The sequence below is a fragment of the Heliconius melpomene genome, chromosome 20 (assembly GCF_056956725.1).
Source record: "Heliconius melpomene rosina isolate 202511_hmr_F chromosome 20, ASM5695672v1, whole genome shotgun sequence".
In the NCBI taxonomy this organism is placed as follows: domain Eukaryota; kingdom Metazoa; phylum Arthropoda; class Insecta; order Lepidoptera; family Nymphalidae; genus Heliconius; species Heliconius melpomene.
In genome coordinates this window covers 2,150,806-2,172,845 of record NC_140408.1, presented here as the reverse complement: position 1 = coordinate 2,172,845, position 22,040 = coordinate 2,150,806, and the positions used below count along the sequence as shown (strand labels likewise).

Below are 22,040 nucleotides of genomic sequence, written 5' to 3'. Positions count from 1 at the left end.
TAATGTCCTTTTGTCTTTATATGAGACGTCAACGTCAAGACAGTGGACGAATAATATATTCTTCTTTTAGAGTTATTACTTATTGTAACACGTTTTTTGCTCCAGTTCTAAGAATATATTGATTCATTATTTTATGCTGTATTCTCACATTTTTTTCTAATAATTGTTCAATGAGATTTTTCTCTGACATTTTTTCTAATAATTATCCGTCGTGCTCGTGGCGCAAGGGCACTTAATGATGCCGTCGTGACGCTGGGTCACTTACTCAACTGCTGTGGATTCGATTCTGATTCGAGGAAATAAGTTATTATTATTTTCATTTCTTCGCTCTGGTATCAAGTTAAAGAGCGGTGATGAGTTCCATTGAACACGCAATGCTTTAAAAAATCCGCGAAAAATGGGGAACAGAGTGTCTTAATAGTAGGTTCCCTCTGCTTACCTAACTGTATGCGGAACACAGCGTCAAACTGAAGAAAAAAATCAATTGTTATGTTTATTCATATATTCACACGGCTAGACGTAAACAATTTGTTTTACGAGGTTACTCATTGCTTTGTTTTAGGAGATAATTCTAATCTGGCATAGTCATGGTCTTTAGCCAAAAATAATGCATAATATAAAATAATTCCAAGTAAGGTCATCGTGGTTCAGTGGGACAGCGCCTGACTGTAGACGTGATCGTAGGTTGGAAAATTTAATTTTCCCTCTAGCAAGATAAATATCGTGCGGCGTTGAGTTCCGCCACTCAACAAGCAATGTTTCGAATTTAGGTGGAAAGCAAGGAACGGAGTGTCTTGATACTACGTTCTTTCTTCAAAGTATGTTGCTGTATAAAGATAAATATATAAATATATAATATATAATAATAAGATAGTATGTTGCTGTATAGCGTATGTAACCCAAAAAAATGTTATAAGTCATTATCTTAAGACAATTAACAATACGACTGACCCACAAAATATATATGTTACCTAAAAACAAGCGAACTGACATTACTGTACTAAAGATAGCATACTGACATTATTGTTTTCTTAAGAGTTGCTTCATTTTATGTTATTCGATGGCTCCATATTGTCAGTTGTCACACATATAGCCCTCGTGCCCATCTCACATAGTTTTAATAAATTTTAGTTTTTTTTGTACATAATTTAATCATAATTATATCAGTTCTTTCGATCAAAAATTGGGCGGAAAGAGGAGAATGGAGTGTCTTAACGCTTTGCCTCGATACCAGAGCGAAGAAATGGAAATATAAATTTAAATAATTATTTAATTTCCTCGGGTGGGGATCGAACCCACAACCAGTCGGTTATACAGTCACACTTTGTGCCCCCGCGTCACGACTGGCTTCTGTACTTAATTGTATTTAACTGATGAGCTATTATGGTTATATCTCCATTTTGGTACAGTTTATTGGAATAACGTAATTTAATTTGGTTACACTATTATCTCATTTCTATAGATATTAATAAAACATTAGGAAACAAAAACAAGCTTATCGAAAATTGTCCAATACTCAAGGCTACTAGAGAATCAAGATTGTAACGACGCCCACTTCTAATATTAATTACTTAAATTATCTATTAATGTAATCATTAAGGAAACGGAAATAATACATACATTTCTAAATAATAAGTAATACCAATTATATTTAATTACAATTAAATGCTAATTAACTGATTCTATATTTATCTATGAAAAAAAGTAATAGGTATATTTTTTGAGATGATCGCAATCTTTTTATAATATACTAGCGACCCTCTTGCGGCTTCGCCTGCTTTTACTACTGGATTATTCATATAATGTATGTTTGCAAAGCACTTAAGATAATGTGAAAATTAATTAAACCCTAATGCAACCCGCATTTTCGTAGTTTCAATAAGGATTTTCCAATTGTTTTACACAGCAAGGATTTTTTAGTAGGTACCGTAATTTTAAATCTGTGCTACTAATCTTTTCAAGTACTTATTAAAATATATTTAAATGACTATTTTTAAACGGAAGAAATTATAAACAAAAACCTACCTACTAATAACTACTACAAAAAATATGAAACCAAATATATCGCGCTGAAATAATACATTTAACTCCAATTATCCAATACGTGCAAACGCATCTAAATCTTCGTTGCTATAAAGGCAGGCGGGTTTTTTTTCGAGCTTGTGGTTAATGCTGAAGAGGGTATTCTGTCCCTGATGAAAAGCAAGCACTACGTGGCTGCCTGTGAGGAAAATTAAATAGAATGCATCGGCCGGGAATCATATCCGGGCCGCCCGCGTGGCAGGCGAGCATTCTACCACTGAACCACCGATGCGTGTAAGGCAGGCGGGCACGGCGGACGCGCTTGTATAAGCAAAACGTCGCGGGACGCGTTTCGCAGCAAGGATTTTTTGATATGCTACTTCTAAAGTACTTATTAAAATGAAAAACAGTAAAAGACAATTTTGATCTATATTAAATGGCCAACGTAACTAATGTACTTATTTATATGCTGAGAGTAAGGGATAAGTGAAACTTGAGTAACATACAGCTGATGTGTCAACGGCGGGGTGTGTCAACAATTAAATGCGTTTTTCTGTAAAACTATTCGCAATTTTGAAATAGTGTAAAAAGCCAATTTTATCTTCGTTTAACGTAGAAAATTAATAAAGTATTTTAAAAGGATAAGGATTAATACCATTATGGAAAAATATGACTCACAATAAAAAAATATATTGAAATTATTATTTTTAGACAGAAAAATGATCACTACACGTTATTCTTAAAAGATATGAATATGCTCTCGCGGACTTTTTGTAGATCTTATTAAGAGGAACAATACTCCAGTACATTTTTTTCATGTAGTACTTACCATTAAAGCAGCGTATGCGCGAAAGTGTCTCAACGGGTAGGACTTTATACACATTTATCGTATTTATGTTAATTTACATAAGAATGTACAAATAATAAACAATATATAAACCTTCCCTGAGAAATACTCGACCTAATGGTGAAAACCGCATAAAAATCCGTTGGGTGGTTTAGAAGAAGAAGAGTTAGAAAGTTCAGACAGACACGAAAAGCGACTTTGTTTTATAAGATATAGGATAGGATAGGATATATTATTATTATTATTTTTTATATCTTTTGTCTTTTATCTTTTTTTTTTTTTTTATACTATTCCTGTCAATGTCGTTATGTCCATCCTTGGCAATAGCTAGTTTTAAACAATGGATTAATTGCATAATTTTCATTACGTAAGCAATATAAGATAATTCATGTTTTTATATTATTACTATAACAATAATATATCTATACGACCCTACTCCTCTTGGAATGTTATCAAGAGGCGCGAGTTTGATTCCTGCTATGTAAAAAATATTTTTTCTAAAAATATAACTCTATCATACCACTACATCCAGCGTTAAAAGTTATTCCATAAAATACTTGTAGAACTGGTTTCAACTCTGTCGTCAAAATATTTACGTAGGTATATATGTACATACATACATTTATATGCTTATAGAAGTACGGACAGAGTCAGTATGGACCGCTATCTTTAAATAACTATAAATAATCGACTACTAATCATTTTTATGGCCTTAAACCGGCTTATTCGGTGTTAACAGCAATATTTATATCCGTATAAATGCCTTTACTAAAAAAAAGTAAAATGTAGCATTATATTGACCTTTATTCTGTTTTTGTTGCGTGATTTTAAATTAAAAAAAAAATAGGCTGTCAAAAACAAAGTATTTAATAGATCGTTTAGCTTTGATTTGATTTAAATATGAATAAAGATTTACTGCAATAGTAATTTGTTGAGACCGTAGTGACTCAGGGGCACAAGCGAGCGAATGTAAACGCGACGATTACAGGTTTGATTCCTATTGGAAGGAATTAAACAGATTTCCTCGAAAAATTGGCCGTAAGTGAGGATGAGGAAACAGATTCCCAGGACACCTATCCTGCTATGTGCCGGCTTACAGCGTGGAGCTATGATTTGAGTCAACTGAACTCGCAATGTCTCTACAATTTAACGGAAAGTGGGGAACAGAAAGTCTTAACACGAGGTTCCTTCTGCCTACCCTTTACAGCGTGAAGCTGGGAATAAACAAAAGTTAAAAAAAAGACGAGACGCTGTCTTTGAAGCTATTATAACTTAATGGGTTGTGACTAATTTCTCATGATAGATATGAGAAAACTAACTTTTACCCAGTGGTGTTGCCAGCGTGATCTAGTAGAAGTTACTACGCCCAGAATTTATAAAGTATTCTCTATCTAATGAAAACGACATCTTAAGATCGATCCCAAGCTGAGAACGATCTATATATACGGGCTTTAGAGTTGTGTACAAACATATCTTCTTATAACAAACTAAATAGCCATTCCTTAGTTCAGTACTAAAACACATGTAGAGAGAGAAGAGGAGAGACTATAATTATTATAAATACAAAATATACCTAAATATTTTTTTTCCAAACTTAACATCAAAGGTAACAAAAACTTTACAAAAAAAAAACGAAAAAAGGTACCTACATCCAAAATAACAGATATTACACAAAAAAATTGAATAAAAAATAAAACTTACCTTACCGACAAACATATTTTTGTTTATATAAATGTGCAACGTATTTTAATGGCATCTAAATGACTTTATAATTATATTTTATATTATGAAAGTTTCCTGATCACCCTAATGCGTTTAGCATGCATCTTACTTCATTATGTCTACACTATTATGCTTTTGTTGCTTTTGTTGGATTACATCCGTAGACACGTTTCTCTCTTCAGACGAGTCGTAGCCCGCACCTTCGTTTACGTAGACTAAAATAAATGAAATCTTGTTTTTTTTTCTCTCTCTCTCTCGTAGGAATTTAAGGACATTCTATGCTAGTACTTGTTTATACTTTTTAGGGAACTAAACATGTCAAATTGCAGGTCTGTAATCCCTAATATTTAAATTATAAACATTTTCCTGCCTGTACATATACCCCACAAACCAAGATAGGCAGAGGGAATATGGGAATCTAGGGTTAAGACAATCCGTTTCTCGTTAAGATATTTCGTTTTCCCACTTTCTGCAGAATTCAACGCCGCGCTTTACCTCGTTACCACAGCGAGGAAATGAAAATATAAAATATTTCTTTCTCCCAAGCGGTAAAAGAAGCGAACCAACGACCATCGCGTTTACAGTTGCACCTTCGTGCCCTTGCGCCACTACGGTTAAATAAAAAAACCATTTCTTTAAAATATTTATACATAAAACAATAGTATATTTATGCACACGCAACAGAACAAGTGTGCTCTAATGTGTCATAGCAATGTATCCTATTATGGAAGCGTTCGCTTTAAGTAGTCGACAATGTTTCGCATGCTTCAGAATACTAAGTATCCGAAGTATTGTGTTGAGAATATTAAATTGACGCAATTTTTAAACCTAATTAAGACTTACATATTTAATTGTCTACCTTCTTATAATTATGCTTGAAATTTGTGTTAAGGTCACTTACAATTATTTTATTTTTTATCACATGAATGATTATCATGTCCTTTTCATTTAAAACATGATAAAGTAATATTTCAGTCAATACTACTTAGTAGGTATACCAAATTACTAAATGTATAATAATATATAGGTTTCAACAATTAATTTATTATATTAAGTATAACATCGTGGGAATTAAATAAACGAATTAAATTACAAACATTCCTCGGATTTATAAGTGTTGCGAAAATTCACTTTATTCTTTACAATGACATAAAAATTCTCGAAACTAAAGTAACCAGTAAGTGCACATTGTTGATTGCGACATTGCATACACACATTTTTATTTATTTTCAATTAAACCTTAACCTTCAATGCTGAATAATAAATATCGTGTGGTTTTGAAATACTATGGTTTTATATTAAGCAACAGCCATCAGAGACAAGGATACGTAACGAACACTTTCCATTTTCTTGCAATATTTCCACTCTAATGACACTTGCAAAAAGTGCAATTTTACTTCTTAGCTTACTTTATATGAGGTAATTTTCTTCAGCTGTTTTCTATTATTGTTGATATGAAATGGGGAGATTGTATATATAAGCACTGATTTGAACAATAGATTAATAGTCGTATCTAGGCTTTATAAATATTATCGATCGGTCGCACGCTTTGAAATAACTTTTTACAACTTCATGCTTTTTAAGACACCTAGCTAGCTGTTAAATAATACAACTAAACTAAAGTATTTATATTAATAATTTATAATTAACGAGAAAAACGCAGGAACCAGAAAGGTATAGGCAATCGATGTCTGTAGCGCAAAATATTCTAAATATGTACTAACCACGTATGTGATTCATTTGTTGTATTTTTTTATATAGTTGAACATTTTTATGCATGTATTAATAAAATAATACTTGCTTTTTACCTAACAGAGAGAAACTATTGTTTTTTTAGATATTCATAAAAATAATGATTACAATTCATTGATCCAAAAAAACATGGAGAGATCTTTTTAGACTTTGAAATAATTATAAACCCTAAGTACCAACTAGCGATAGCTTTCCAATTTTTATCTGCACGTATATCATATACATTATCTACGCTACGAAAAAGCCGAAATTTCCACTCATACATACATTGGGAAGGCCATATAGCTCGTTATTAATTTGAAAAATTATATTTTATATACTTTTATTACGAAATCAACCTTCAAATATAATAATAAACAATATAGAATTTTGTAATACAATTTTACATAGGTTTGTCAGGCTATAGAAAGTTATATATTTACATGCAACTCGCGTTGTTGTTACGAAATTGTTGTAATGCACTCTACTATGGTGTAACTATTAACTTGCCTAAAGTATGTACTTTAGATGTATTTTAAAAATACTAGCCATTTCCCGCAGCTATTTCCATAGACTAAGATATAAAATTAAAGATTAAATCAAATTAAATCAGCTTCACGCTGTATCCCGCACACAGCAGAGTAAGCAGTGTTATGACATTCGGATCCCCACTTTCTGCCGAATTCTGGAGGCATTGCGTGTTTAGTTGCAGAACTCAACGCTGCGCTTTGGCTCGACACCAGAGCGAACAAAAGGAAATGTAAATTTAAGTAAATATTTAATTTCTTCGAGTGGGAATCGAACCCACAACCAGTCGCTTTTACAGTACAGGCCTCAATTAATTAAATTATACAATCAAACTTATAATTTATAATTAGGTTAACATATATCTAGATTTATTATTATAATTTACGAGTATGTACGCCAAAGGCCACTGAACTAAAATTAATATTTCCTACACATTAAATAATATGAATATTAATATTAATGTTTTGATTGCGCACATTGAACCTAACGTATCATGCACTTCTAACATATACTTACTTAGTTATATAATGTGTATATTTTCGAAATTAATATTGTAATATTTACGAGTTTGTTTGTGATCGACCTAATCTCAGGAAGTGCTGGTCCAAAAATGTTATCGCTTGAACTATTTATCTAGGAAGGTTATTGTACAATTGTACAAGCATAGGTCAAAGAAGTGAGGAACGAAGTTTCTTAACACTAGGTTCCCTCTGCCTACCATGCTGTGTGCGGGATATTTTGAAGCTGATTTGATACTATACAATAACTATTCGCAAGTTTTACTCAGAAAATATATTGTTATTGATTCGGTTTGATAATTAACATCGAGTGGTAGATAACGTTATTGATATAAACTGATAACTGTGGTTTAACTATTGGTTATTTTGATCTGATAAAAAGGAAAGAAATTGTATTTTTAAATGTATATAAACGAAATATTATGAACGTGGTGGTTGTGGGTTCGATTTTAATCCAGATTAATCAATTAATTTCATTTTCGCTATTCAACACGGAGTGTCTTAACACTGTCTAACTCATGTACCTACCCTCCTATATGCAGAATGTTGAATAGTGTATTAAAGGGAAAGATATATAACAGTTTCTTGCTAATAAGTCTTTGCCGATATTCCGATTAAATATTATCCAGGTCCAATTTAAATATTTTTAAACAATTTCCGCATGCAATAAAAAAATATTTGTACATTTTAATAAAATTAATCTTTTAAAATCTCATTCTCGTTGACCTTCCTACTTTTTATGCTGACATTAGTAAGCTAAATGTACGTTTATTTTTTTATATAAAAAAATCTTTTAAGCCTTTATTTTATAATTGAGTAGGTATTTTTAATTTAAACTTATTAAAAACTGAAATACATACAATCTATGTTGACAATGTTAATTGGTAGAGCTGTAAAATTAAATATCTTTAACATTTAAATATGTTTACTAATATATAGAATGAATAACTTATTCATGGACTATTTAGTTCACAATCCATTACTCACTATCCTTCACAAAAGTAGCCGAGGTGGAGACTTAAAACACTCCGTTTTCCCCACACTTTCCCTAATTTTCGAGACTGCTTTTTGACTAGAGAGAGGACATAAAAATAATTCATTCCCCCGATTGAAAATCAAACCCTCAACCGTTGTGCTTGACGTTGCGCTACAATGGCCTATATGTAATATACGTCGTGAGAAGTTTATTACTCCAATTTCACTTTATCAAAATGCAGCTGCTGTCGAAGTCGACTAATTAAACTTAAAATACATCAGTTTCTCGCTGTATTCCGCATACAGCAGAGTGGGCAGATGGAACCTAGTGTAGTAGTAGTGCGTTCCCCACTTTCTGCCGATTTCTGGAAGTATTGCGTGCTCTTTGCCTCGATCCCAGAGCGAAGAAACGGAAAGATAAACGCAAATAAATATTTCACTTCTTCAAGTGGGGATCGAACCCATAACCGTCGCGTTACAGTCACATCCTTGTGCCGCTGCGCCATGAAGGACTCATTATTTATTTTTCATTACAAAAGTAAGATATATGCATAAATCAAAAATATATGAACAATAGATTGTTTAAAGTTATATCAGAGTTCGTGAGTAACGTTACATATAAGATTCGTGAACTGGGCCAAGTTCGAGCAGTTCGAGGCCACACAACCAGTCACGGCTTACCGGTGTTCAGCAATGTTTGTATACCACATAAAACACTGGGAAACCACTTGGTGTTATTATTGTTTTTTTTTTGTTTTAAAGAAATTATATATTACTAGCGGCCCGCTCGCGGTTTCACCCGCATGAACTATGTTATTATTAATTTCTGTCGCCATGACTCCGTCCTAGTGACGTCTGTGCAAAATTTGAGACTCCTAGCATTTGTAGTAACGAAGATTCATACGAACTTTCGACCCCAAAAACAACCCCTTAGAAGGCGAATATTGCAAATTCCCGTCTTAGCGAGCACCTACGTCCTATAAGTAACTCCTATGCAAAATTTGAGATTCCTAGCACTTGTAGTTTCTGCGATTTCGTGATGAGTGAGTGACCTTTCGATTTTATATATATAGATAATAATAAATATACGAAAATAAATTTTAATTTTTTTGTCTATTTAATTATTTTTATTGAAATTCAAAAAATCAAATCAGCTTCACGCTGTATTCCGCACACAGCAGGGTAGTCAAAGGGAAACTAATGTTAAAACTCTGTGCCCCACTTTCTGCCGAATTCTGGAGTCATTGCGTGTTGAGTGGCAGAACTTAACGCCGCGTTTTGTCTCGACACCAGAGCGAAGAAATGGAAATATAAACGTAAATAAATATTTCACTTCCTCGAGTGGGGTTCGAACCCACAACCATTACGTTACAGTCACACCCTTGAGCCGCTGCGCCTCGATGGCCTGGCTGATAATAGAAAGTAAATTTATTTATGTTTTATTTAAGTAGATATTAAACATAACGATACGTATATTAGTACACTAGTTGACGAAAAGAATACACAACTAAAACGTCAAATTTAAAAAAAAATCATTAAAATAGTACGAGTACTTGCAGTGTACCTACTGCGTTGAATTTTTCACATTTACATGTTAATTAGAAACGCATGTTAATCGCCTTACTTGAGCTTAACGGTTAAAGTTGCGCTATCGTAAACAGTTTCTATATAGCTATCTCTTATCTATATATATATATATATATATATAAAATCGAAAGGTCACTCACTCATCACGAAATCTCAGAAACTACGAGTTACTTACTTACTAAGAGTTACTTATAGGACGTAGGTGCTCGCTAAGACGGGAATTTGCAATATTCGACTACTAAGGGGTTGAAACGTCGTTACTACAAATGCTAGGAGTCTCAAATTTTGCATGGACGTCACTTATAGGAAGTAGGTACTCATGGAGACAGAAATTAATAATAACTTAGTTCACGCAGGCGAAGCCGCGGGCGGGCCGCTAGTTACTCTATATTTTCTAAACTGGGGTATTAACAGTGATTCTATCATTTGAATTATCAATCATTAGTTATCTATTGTGAGGTATAACATTAACTATATCCTACGTTTAATATCCTGGGTATTCAATCAAATTTCTAATTTGTGTAGGACATTTTGAAATATGTCTGCACTCAATAACCTTGGATTCTATTCACACATGTTCATAACGATTTTTTTTTCGCAAATAACAAGTTAAGGAGATCGAACCCCCAACTACCACGCTTACAGTAATACAGCCTCCTATATCTATTTACATGTATTTAAACGGCCTAAACGAAAAGTTTTATCACATTTACTATATCAGTCCACAAATAGTGGAAAATTTAGGAGTAGGTATACGTCGATATCATATAATACGTGTGTAATTAATTCTTACTATTATTGAAAAAATCTATGATTTATCAAATTATATAAGCTGATATAGCAATACTTTTTCGATAGAGTTTCATTTTAATGATTTAATTAATAATTTAATTTTAAAATATCTATTTTCAAACTACAGTTCAAGTTAGTTGAACTTAGAAGAACAAAGTAAGACATTTTTATCGGTGAAATCCGCTCACAAGTTTCTATTCCTGAAATAACGACACGAGTTCACTTACCCCTTCCTATTCTCCGTCTACCATATCGAAATGACACCTATGAAAGGCAAAGGAAGTCAACATAATTTATCTTATAACCCAAACCAGGAAAAGCTATCGAAGCTATAACTGTTTTAAAGTTTTTCTTTTTTTCTCAACTTCACGCTGTATCCCGCATACAGCAGGGCCTTGCAGGCATTGCATGTTGATTGGCGGAGCTCAACGCCGCACTTTGCCTCGACACCAGAGTGGAGAATTTTAATAAATATTTCATTTCTTCGAGTGGGAATCGAACCCACAACCAGTCGCGCCCTTACGACACGACAGGCTGTCACGGCATGTTTTTCTTTATGATTGCTATTGAACACGCGGAATACACCAATAAAAACAAGCTTGTATGTTATAAATAGATATAAATTCTTACTAATCATATTAATTACAACATTTATGTTGTTAAATATTATTATAACATATTTTTACATAATTCACGTTAAAAAAACATTAGTTTTGTTTACATTAATTGTTGAACTAGACTCTAGGAGGATTGCAGAATAGCCGACGAAGGTCAAGGCGTAGCGGACACGGTGCGCTTGCGCAAGTCAACGCCCGTATTTGCAGTATAGAATGTCAATAATAAAAATCATAGATAAGGAAGTTTCCTATTAATATCATAGATTGCTATTAAATTACAAAGTAAATGTATTTATCTTTTTTCCTATACACTAAATCGATTATGATAAATACATAATATATGTGTATATTTATATCTATATATATAAAATCGAAAGGTCACTCATTCATCACGAAATCTCAGAAACTACAAGTGCTAGGAATCTCAAATTTTGCATAGGAGTTACTTATAGGACATAGGTGCTCGCTAAGACGGGAATTTACAATATTCGATTTCTAAGGGGTTGTTTTTGGGGTCGAAAGTTTGTATGAAACTTCGTTACTACAAATGCTAGAAGTCACAAATTTTGCATAGACGTCACTAGGACGTAGTCATGGAGACAGAAATTAATAATAACATAGTTCACGCGGGTGAAACCGCGAGCGGGCCGCTAGTATAGTATATAATGGACACTATCATATCAGATATATAATTGTATGGAAGAAAAAGAACGGATTCTCTACGTTGAGGATAAGCCTCATGTTACCGCAGTTTAAGGAAGTCTTTGGTAGTAGTTGTTGCGGCAGTCACGACAGATATATATTATGTATATTGTACACCCTTTTACGAATTACAAATACAATAAAGTTTTAATAATTCTTTTAATTTTGTAATAAAACATTTTTTATGATTATTGCTTCAATTTAATCTTCTCAGTAGCGAGCGCCAGCTTGCGTATATTGCATAGACAGCCAGCCGATGCTTCCTGTAGAATAGGATCTTTTGAACCTATCGTTTCCAAAAGGAACTGTACGACACCGGCCTGGAAGTACAAAAATGGTTACATGTATACTGAAATTTAATTCCTCATGATAAAAAGAGAATTTTATAGTTATTAAATAATTTTAAGTCTCGCCTAAATAAAAAAAGCATTCAGTATCTAATACATGGAAAATAAACGTTTTATTTATGTTAATAAGAAAAACATTAAATAAATCACTGACAATAAAATAAATTATATCTACACGTGCTTATCAAACCTAGTTTATTATTTACTTCTCTACATTTTATTTACCAGGGCGGGTTAACGCCGTTGTGCAGTTAGGTGTTGCCAGACTGCACCAGAATGCTTGTGGGTTTCAATCTCATTATGAAAAATGTATTTTATTACTATGACTGTACGTAAAAGATATGTGACAAAATCTATTATTGGGGGCACATCAATGTATTAGAACCATAAACAATTATTTTGAATTTTTTCGTCTAATTGTCGGGTTGTCTGTTTGTTTCACGCTAATCTCAGAAACGGCTTTATCGATTTAAATGTAGTTTTCCCTAACATTTACTTTTAAATCGGTTTATAAATAAAAAAAAGCAAACTATTTGACAATTGCAAACCACCATTAAGATTGCAGCTACCAAGTTAAACGTCAAGCGGCCTTGCGGTAAAAATGCTTTTGTTATTTTTTGTAATTCCGTTACCTTCTCCGTTGGTCAACATCTTATTAGCACTCAAGAGTGAAGTTACAAAACGGACAACGAAATATCAAATAATCACTTGTTGCATTAACTTACGATTCTCTTATTGTTGACATCGACCGGATATACTTAGTCAAATCAAATTAAATCAGCTTCACGCTGTATCCCGCACACAGCAGGGTAGGAACACTCGAATTCTGGAGGCATTGCGTGTTGAGTGGCAGAACTCAACGCCGCGCTTTGCCCCGACACCGGAGCGAAAAAATGAAAATATAAACATAAATAAATATTTCACTTCCTCGAGTGGAGATCGAATCCACAACCGTTGCGTTACAGTCACACCCTTCTGCTGCTGCTTCACGACGGCCTCAAATATACTTAGTCGAATACTTTATTTTACAAACATTGCAAAACCAAGGTTTACTTATGAAAAGGGCCTAAGCGAATCTAATGACTCTAAATTCGAGATTATTATAGCGAAATGTTATCTTATAATCTACTATACGAAAATTTACATTTGTTTAATACGAGTACGTATACTGTATAAACGTAACATTTATTGAAGTAAGTGGTAGTGGATTTTTTACCAAATTTAAATAAAAATAAATAAAATAAATGCAAATATGTTATAAACTAATTAGTATATTAAAACTTGTGATATACAGGCGTAGAAACAACTTGTCAATAATATATATTTTTATTTATTGAATTTTAAATTTATTTTTTTATTAATCTTATCTACAAAAGTACCTACAACATTCATCTTGCTTATACAACTAGTATTTAATCCAAGGTAATAAACAAATACAAAAAAAAAACATAAGGCCGCTTAAATAACTATAGACTTTTTACTTTTTTATGTCATGTTAGCTTGTTGGGCTTAAAGTTTTTTCCAGTGAAAAAAAAAAAAACGTACGTAAGTAATTATTCAGGGTTATGAGGAAATGTATTTTTAAATTATTTAAAAGAAATAGGTTTTTAGTAATTCTTATAAACAACGCAAACTGATCCTTAAACGATGTATGTATGTATGTATGACCTTATACACGAAATCGTCTATTGTTAAGGAAAAAAAAAGGTTAAATATTTGCAGTTAAATATCTTCAAAACAAGAAATACAGAATACTGCAATATAATTACTATTCTTACCGCATGCATAGTGACACAATTAATAGAATAGAAGGACAGATGGTACAACGCCAAAGCTGTAGCTCGATGAACATTGGGATCCCTTGAAGTCATGTAGTTCACCAGCGGCGTGATGGCCCCTCTTTTGCCAAACTCCTGTCTGTTTTGGGCCCAGTCGCAGCAATATGCGATAGCTACGCCTAAGTTGGCTCGGAGGTGGTCGTCGGTTGTGCTCACTGGGAATAAAATATTTAAACTATTAATAAAACTAAAAAAAAAGAATGGCTACAGGTTCGATCCCAACTTGGGGAACACATACCACTTATGTAGATTTTATTATGCGATGGGATGGTTGTAAGTTCAAATATAGTTTAACTTTTTAACTTTAAGCCATACTTAGTAAACGTTATTTTTTTGCAAATTAATAATATATCTTTTATGCTAGTTAAGCCTTAGTTTTTTGCGTTACTTGAAGTGTTTATGAAAGGTAACGCTAAGTATGCATGTCGTAAATCATCTTTAGACTTCAACAAATAAATAATGAGGCAAATTTGTTTAGCTCAGGGCCAACTTATTGCGGAGATTGAATATTATTCACTGTATACAGAAAAAACACGATAGTATTTCAAGCAAATATATAATTTCATTGTATTAATTTGAAAATCGATCAAAGTCAGTTAAGGTACCTCGCAAATAGCAGGGTAGGCATAGGAAACCTGGAAACTTGAGTGTTATGACACTCCGTTTCCATTAAGAACGAACCCACAACCACGACAATTTAATTAAATTTAATTTAAAATATGCACAATTTCAACTTTAATAAATGCAAAAGCAATTAACTTTTAATTTAACATTTTAATGTTACTGGTTTCAATTTAACTCGTAACAATTTCAGTCGATAATTACATACCTAACGATATTTTCATATACTTAGTAGACACAAGTTTTACAGTCAGTAAAATCGTAAACGTAACGAGATCAACTAACAACATTTCATAACGTTTCAGTTGCGTACTAAAGTAGCAATAAGCAATTTCACACTTACCAAGTTTCGAAAGCTTGGCCACGACACCGTGGTCAGAGATCACAGCCAAGTTCTCGTGGTCGCGGGCTATCGTCGCTATTGCGGCGCAAATTGCTGATAACACATGGTGGTCGTCTGAATCCAGTAAATCTACCGTCAGTTCTAAAGCTCCGACAAAGGATCTGACCATTTCGCCGGAATCCGTTGCGTTTTGGACACAAGGACTCAATGCGAGTGCTGCGTTCGTTTGCACTTTCTTAGAGTCGTTCTTGAGTAATGACCAAATAAGTCTAACTCCGTCCAAATTGTCAATTTCGTACATACAATTGTGTTCTTTTGCACATTCCATTAAAACTAGGGGTACATTCTCTAGTAGTGGTTTGTATGTGTTGTTTAGATGATGTACTGAAATTAAATGTTATATTTTTACATTTACTAGATAATTGAGCATTTATGAAATAATAAAAGATTACGATTTGTAATGATGTGGGATAACGTAATAAGCGTATTGAGATTTTTACATTTGAACCCAAACAATATAGAATACACAAATATACCCCAACTTCGTCGGGGCAACATCAATAACAAAAATAAATTAATAACTTTACTACATTTTAAATCTTAAATATTCTTTGTGAATGTTATTTATGCATTTTATAGTTTTCAATTAATTGAATTTTATTATCGTGAAATGTAAATATATTTATATTTGCATATTGTGCATATCATAGACTGAGATAACTAAATATATACAATTATAAAAAGTGCTATAAAATCGCCAATAAAATTGAGCGATTAAATATTTAATAGGCAAATAACCCACTTAACATTGGAATGCCGCCAGAACTGCGAATTTTGTCCCGATTGGGTGCATACTTGGCACATTCAGCCAATGCTCCCGCAACGTTGGTCAGAACCCCATCATTTTCGTCATCCAATAACCTCACAAGTATCGGCACTGCACCAAGTAGATCTAATCTTTTCACACTTGCATCACTATTCGCACATTTCCAAAGAGCTCCAGTCACGGCAGCCATTAACGGCTTATTGGCTCTGTTTGTAGAGTCTTGAGCGGCTTCCACCAGCAACTCGAGACCTCCGGCTACACGGATCATATCTCTCGTAATTGCATCACTTGCACATTTATACATAGCTAGACTGCAGTACGTCTATATAGAGAAATATTGTCTTTAAAATTGCATTACAGGTATGTGTGAAGACTAACCAAGCAAATACAAACAGTCACTAGGTTTACAAAATAAACATACTTTACTGAAATTATTTAAAGTACTGAATTTACTTGGATAATTATTAAGAAGATTAAGAGTTATGATATACTTTAGATAATTGCAAATAAAACTTTATTACCTTTAAGTCCTTGTCCTCATTTGCCAAGTGCTTTATCAAATCATCGACCATCTTTTCGGTCTGTATAGCAAGCTGAAAGGAAGTTTCATTAGCGCACATTTGCAGTAGACCGACTGCTGGCACAGCAACATCCAAGTGAATGGTCTTAAGAATACGAGCTATTAGGGGAATCATGCCGTACTTTCTCATAGCCTCGCGGTTTCTTTGCGAGGATGACATTGACCACAAAGCTTTGGCGCCGGCGCGTGCTATGTTGAGGAATTGCAACTCGTCTTGATTAAGATCTTCTCTTGCCGTAGTAAGACATCTGTGTGTAATGCATTTATATAATTATAGTAAGTAATTTTATATAAATAGGATATAAAGTTGTTAATAAAATTACTATATAATTTAGAAAAGTTATATTGAAGTATACACATAAATAGAAATACTTTTACCTATCTTTAATATCCAATAGATCAATTAGTTTTGGTATTCCCCCGAACTTTCTGCAAAATTTTCTGCTTTTACGAATTCTTCCCAAATGAGCGATAGTTTCAGCAGCTAATATTTGTACATCTCTAGCAGGATCAGATAATAACCCCACCAATAATGGAATAGCACCTAAATCCGTCACCTTCTTCCGTATTTCTATATTAGGTGTTATGTCCCTCAGAACTGCTAAACCTCCTAATGTACAACACAAATCTCTCGTTTCTAACAAATTAACTAATAACTCTAAGCCCCCAATTTCTTGTATAGCTCTTTGATTAACTTCGATAGTTAAATCATGATCTTTCAAGCAAGATAAAGCAACCGTCGTGGCTGTTTGATTGCCAGCCTTCATATATTTTACCAGTTTTTGTATATGCCAATATTCTGGTGGTATTTCGGAGGACTTTATGAGGTCAGCCCAATTGTCTTCTGACGACGAAGTGGAAGATGCCGAAGAAGCTGAAGTATCAGAACCTTCGGTGACCATTACAATTCGAGGCAATCCCACTGTATCTTGACCTCCATCTACGCTGTACGCTGATATATTATCACCTTCCGCCATATTTAATACTATGAAATTGTAATAACACTAAAATATCAAATTCTCTGTACAATAAATAACAGATAGTTTATTTTTATTTTAAAATATAAGTTAAACAAAGTACACAAACGTCAAATAGTCATTTCGTATTTCATCAATGCGGTTGCTTAGGAACAACATTTTTATGACTTTCTGTTATGCATTGATCGCAAGATTGTCAGCCTTATAAGTTCAATGGCGATTTGTATTGTAGTCAATATATTCCACAATGTTGGTAATTCTTTAGTGTTGGCAAAAAATCTAGTGATATACTTTTAAATAAAACATTTCGATACGATACGTGTAAAATGGCAAATAATTCATATAACTCATATACTCGACTGGAGATCGAACCTACACTACACTTTTCATTTAGTCAGGCCCTCCGGCCACGATAGTCTCACAGAAAATTTTAATAACATAATTTTTATAATTTATTTTTTCTTTAATTGTTTTAATTTATTTAAAAATATTTGCAAAATATTTGCAAAAATATTTGCAATTTACAAGATTTTTAAATAACATTTAAATACAGTTGATATTTAAAGATAAGTTCATACAAAGATTGAACGTCATTTATATCAATAAATAGCATTAAAAAGATTAATCAAAATTACCCAACCATATAAGCACCCGATACCTTATAATAATTACTCAGAAAAATTATATTTATAATTAATCTTCAACATCCTGCTATATAAAACCCATTCGCATTCTTATTTGTAGTACAAAGTAAATTCTGTTTACACTAACTACAAACATCACAAAGCTAATTCAAATTAATTTTTCTATAGGTATAGTTAAATTACTTAGGAAATGAAAATAGAAATATTTCGTTTACTCGAGTGGGAATCGAACCTACAACTTGTCGCGTTTACGCCCTTGCACCACGATTGGCTTTAAAATGTCTTTTTTTACGATTAAATTGCAAAAAAAAGAACAAAAAAATCTCATCAATAAATAAAACGGAGAATGTGCAAAAGTTCAGAAAACCTAACTTAAAAACGGCCACAACTTGTTGACCGCACTGTATTCAATATAATTCGTGAATTATTTTTACACAAAACAAAAGCTTATTCTAAAAGCACCTAGCTTTTAAGAAAGAAAAATATTTTTTATTTTATTAATTGTTTACCTACTACAAGAGGTATAGGTAATATATTTATTTTACCTTAATACCTTATTTTTTTGTTCAATAATTGTCATGCACCGTCTTTGAGTATACCTCAATTAGTAAACCTTGGAGTCTTGGGGATAATGACCTAATTTAATTGCAGGTATGTTTTTGTTTCAGTTTCGGAGGAGTGTGAGAGACGTTCTGAAGCCAGAACACAATGATCACTTTTTGCTGAGATGGTTAAGAGGTAATTTTTAAATTATTTTTTTTAGTTTAACGCATCTGTTAGCAAAGTAGGCAGAATTAATCTCATCAATTTTTTTTATGTTGCAGCCAGACAATGGAATCCAGAGGCCGCAGAAAAAATGCTCAGGGATGTAAGTAAATAATTTTTATTATTAAAATAAAAAGTGTTGTGGTTTTGTCCCGACTGTAGCGAAGCCCGAAAGGTAGGTTATATTTTTAGCGTATGTACGTCTTTTGTTCCCTTGTAACTGTTAAATTAGTGAACTAATTTTCATAAATGATATGTTGTTGTATGTATCTTGATAGGTGGAGTGTTACTGTACAGTTTTATTTAGTTCATGCAGTCGGGTTTTATTTGTTTTGTTAATAATTTTCGTGTTAATTATTGCACTTTGTATATTTTATTTTATTTTATTTTATTTGACCCTCTCAAGGCATTGCGTGTTGAATGGCGCAACATAACGCCGCGCTTTGCCCCCTTCGGAATGGACAAATGGTAGATAATTCAAAGAAATTAATTCAATTATATTCTTTTCGTCTCCATTGCAAAATACAAAAGACACGAAGATTGACAACAATTAAAAAATAAATTATGCCATAGAACTCGTTTAATCAACATGGTATATAAAATACGCTGTCACTACACAACCAGGATTTTTTATGTTTTTTTTAGAAAAAAATAAAAATACAGTCGAATTGATAACCTCCTTCTTTTTGAAGTCGGTTAAAAATCACACTGGAAAAATAATTCGCATTTTACATACACTAGATACCTACCATTGTAATTGTATATATATATTCCTAACTTTGTTTCAGTTTGTGTCGTAATTATAACTCAGGTTTTTATGATTCTAAACATAAAGTTAAGTCAAAGTTTACGTGCATATAATATATTTCACAGCAGTTCGATGCAATTAGAGTAGTTGTGTTGTTTTCCTTGAAGTTATGTTTCATTGAAGTTGGACAGGATCTGATTGTAATCGCGGTGGTTGTGGATTCGTTCCGTATTAGGGGAAGTGAAGCTTTAAGTTATTTTAATTTGCCCGCGTTATCAAGACAAATTGAGGCGCTAATTTCCATCAGTCATAACGGATAGTGGAGAACGGAGAATCGACACTAGGTTCTCTTTACTTTTTGTCTGTTATGCGGGGAAAAAACCTGAAGCATTTCATATACAAATTAAAATAGTTTTTACCTTAATCTTGACTGTCTGGAATTACTAAAAACGGAATACTTATATGAAATCCAAATATATATGTATATTATACCTACAATCAACAAAATCTCGTAAATTATCAACAAGTGCAAATCAATTTGCAAAAATAATTGTGTTTTTGTACAAATAAATAAGCATAATAAATGTCTTCTTCGGCAATGAGAAACGAAAAACTAGTTGCGACTGCTTTATTACGAATTATTGAACTTTAAAGTCAACGTGAATTTCACCTTAGTAAAAATGTGGCAAGAATATAAAATTTATTTAACTTGTTTAAAAGACTAGTTGTTAGTGCCTTCTTATATATTATAGGTAGGTACTTGCTTTTACCTGCGACTTCGTCCGCGTACTCAAATGAAAATAACTAAAAGTTATGCGTCGTATTCAACATAAGCTCTCATATTCTCCCGACTTTTTAATATTTTTTTCTTTGTTACTTAATGAAGTAGCCTTACCCCTAGTAGCCCCTACCTACCCCTAGTAGGAGTAAAGACCTATTCGTCTCATAGTATATATCAACACCTATTGCATAACCTAATTACCCAAATAGATCGCTTTCCTAATTAATAAAAAAATCCTATAAAGTTATTTTTGCGTTAGATATTTATAGCCATTAATAAATATCTAACACATTTTTTTTTATTCATACCAGTAGTTCCTGAGATTAGTGCGTTCAAGGAAACGAACTCTGCAGCTTTTTTAATATTACCTACCTATTATAGAATAAAGTAATTGAATTTGTGATATTATTCATTTTCGAAATTGTTTCATTTTTAAATCCGTTTTGCTAATAGGTGTTTCCCGTGCTCGGGGTTTGCGTGATTACTAAGGCGATCTAATTTACGTTTTTTTAATTGAATTATGCATTTATGAAAGTGAATTATTAGACAATGCAATTGTATCGCGCAGTAAAATACTGTTAAATAAGTTGCAGGCTAAAATTCGTTCATAGCTATATTTTATTTATAATTAATAATTAATATACCTATATAAGATCAAATTTAACTTTCTCATGAAATTTACATAAAAAATAACATTTTGTTATAGTCTATGAAATGGCGCGAGAAATGGGGAGTAGACACAACACTAGCAACATGGGAAGCACCAGACGTTCTTGAGAGTCACTTCCCTAGCGGTAGTACTGGATTCGATAAAGAAGGATCACCAGGTAAGTGGCTTTACACATGCAAAATTGCAAAAGTCCGGTGAGTTCCGCCCCTCAACACGCAATACCTTGAAAAATTCGACGGAAAGTGGGGAACGGAGTGCCTTAACACTAGGTTCCCTCTGCCTGCCCTGCTGTGTGCGAGATACAGCGTGAAGCTGATTTAGATTATTATAGATGATTTTTTTATTAAAAAAATAGGTTTGTTTGGACAAAAATTAGTAAGCGGAACAGTTACTTAGTTTAAACTAAAAAACAAAACTAAAATGATGAAAAATTACACATTTTCTTATTACAGTTATAATAGTACCATTCGTCGGTCTTGACATATGGGGGCTGTTACACGCTGTCACAAGAACTGACCTCATAAGAATGGTTATACGCCATTTAGAAAACTACCTCACTTCAGCCAGAAAACAGGCGCAAACCCACGGACCTAATGCTTTAAAGGTATGACTAGGGTTCGATAAGGTATAATTATAGTACGGTCGACAAGTCTTGGCCTCCCTAAAGTTGACTGTAGATGGTTGCTATGGTATATAAGCCGTGTTGTAGAAAAAAAAAAAATTTCCAAGTACGATAAAATTTCAAATTAAAACAAAAAACAAAACATATTTTGTATAATACATTTAAAAATTATATGTAACTTATTGACGCCATCTTCACAGAATAAGATAATAACTAGATAATAAAAAATATTTAAAT

General features: G+C 32.8%; 2 protein-coding genes across 2 annotated transcripts in view; one reads left to right on the top strand and one right to left on the bottom strand.

Moving 5' to 3' along the window:
* The window catches only part of LOC146527494 (SEC14-like protein 2), a 31,365-nt gene that overhangs the window by 1,985 nt on the left and 7,340 nt on the right, over positions 1 to 22,040 (top strand). The window contains exons 2-5 of the mRNA XM_085204550.1: positions 18,886 to 18,955; positions 19,042 to 19,085; positions 21,218 to 21,338; positions 21,634 to 21,785. Coding sequence (XP_085060676.1) covers positions 18,886 to 18,955; positions 19,042 to 19,085; positions 21,218 to 21,338; positions 21,634 to 21,785 — 387 coding nt within the window. The remainder of the gene's footprint in view (positions 1 to 18,885; positions 18,956 to 19,041; positions 19,086 to 21,217; positions 21,339 to 21,633; positions 21,786 to 22,040) is intronic.
* On the bottom strand, positions 12,186 to 17,816 carry gudu (Armadillo repeat-containing protein gudu). The gene is made up of 6 exons (XM_085204539.1): positions 16,975 to 17,816; positions 16,538 to 16,844; positions 15,993 to 16,338; positions 15,191 to 15,574; positions 14,167 to 14,381; positions 12,186 to 12,361 (listed from the first exon to the last, which is right to left on the bottom strand). Exons 1-6 carry the CDS (start codon positions 17,571 to 17,573, stop codon positions 12,230 to 12,232), a joined length of 1,983 nt encoding a protein of 660 aa, XP_085060665.1. The 5' UTR covers positions 17,574 to 17,816; the 3' UTR covers positions 12,186 to 12,229.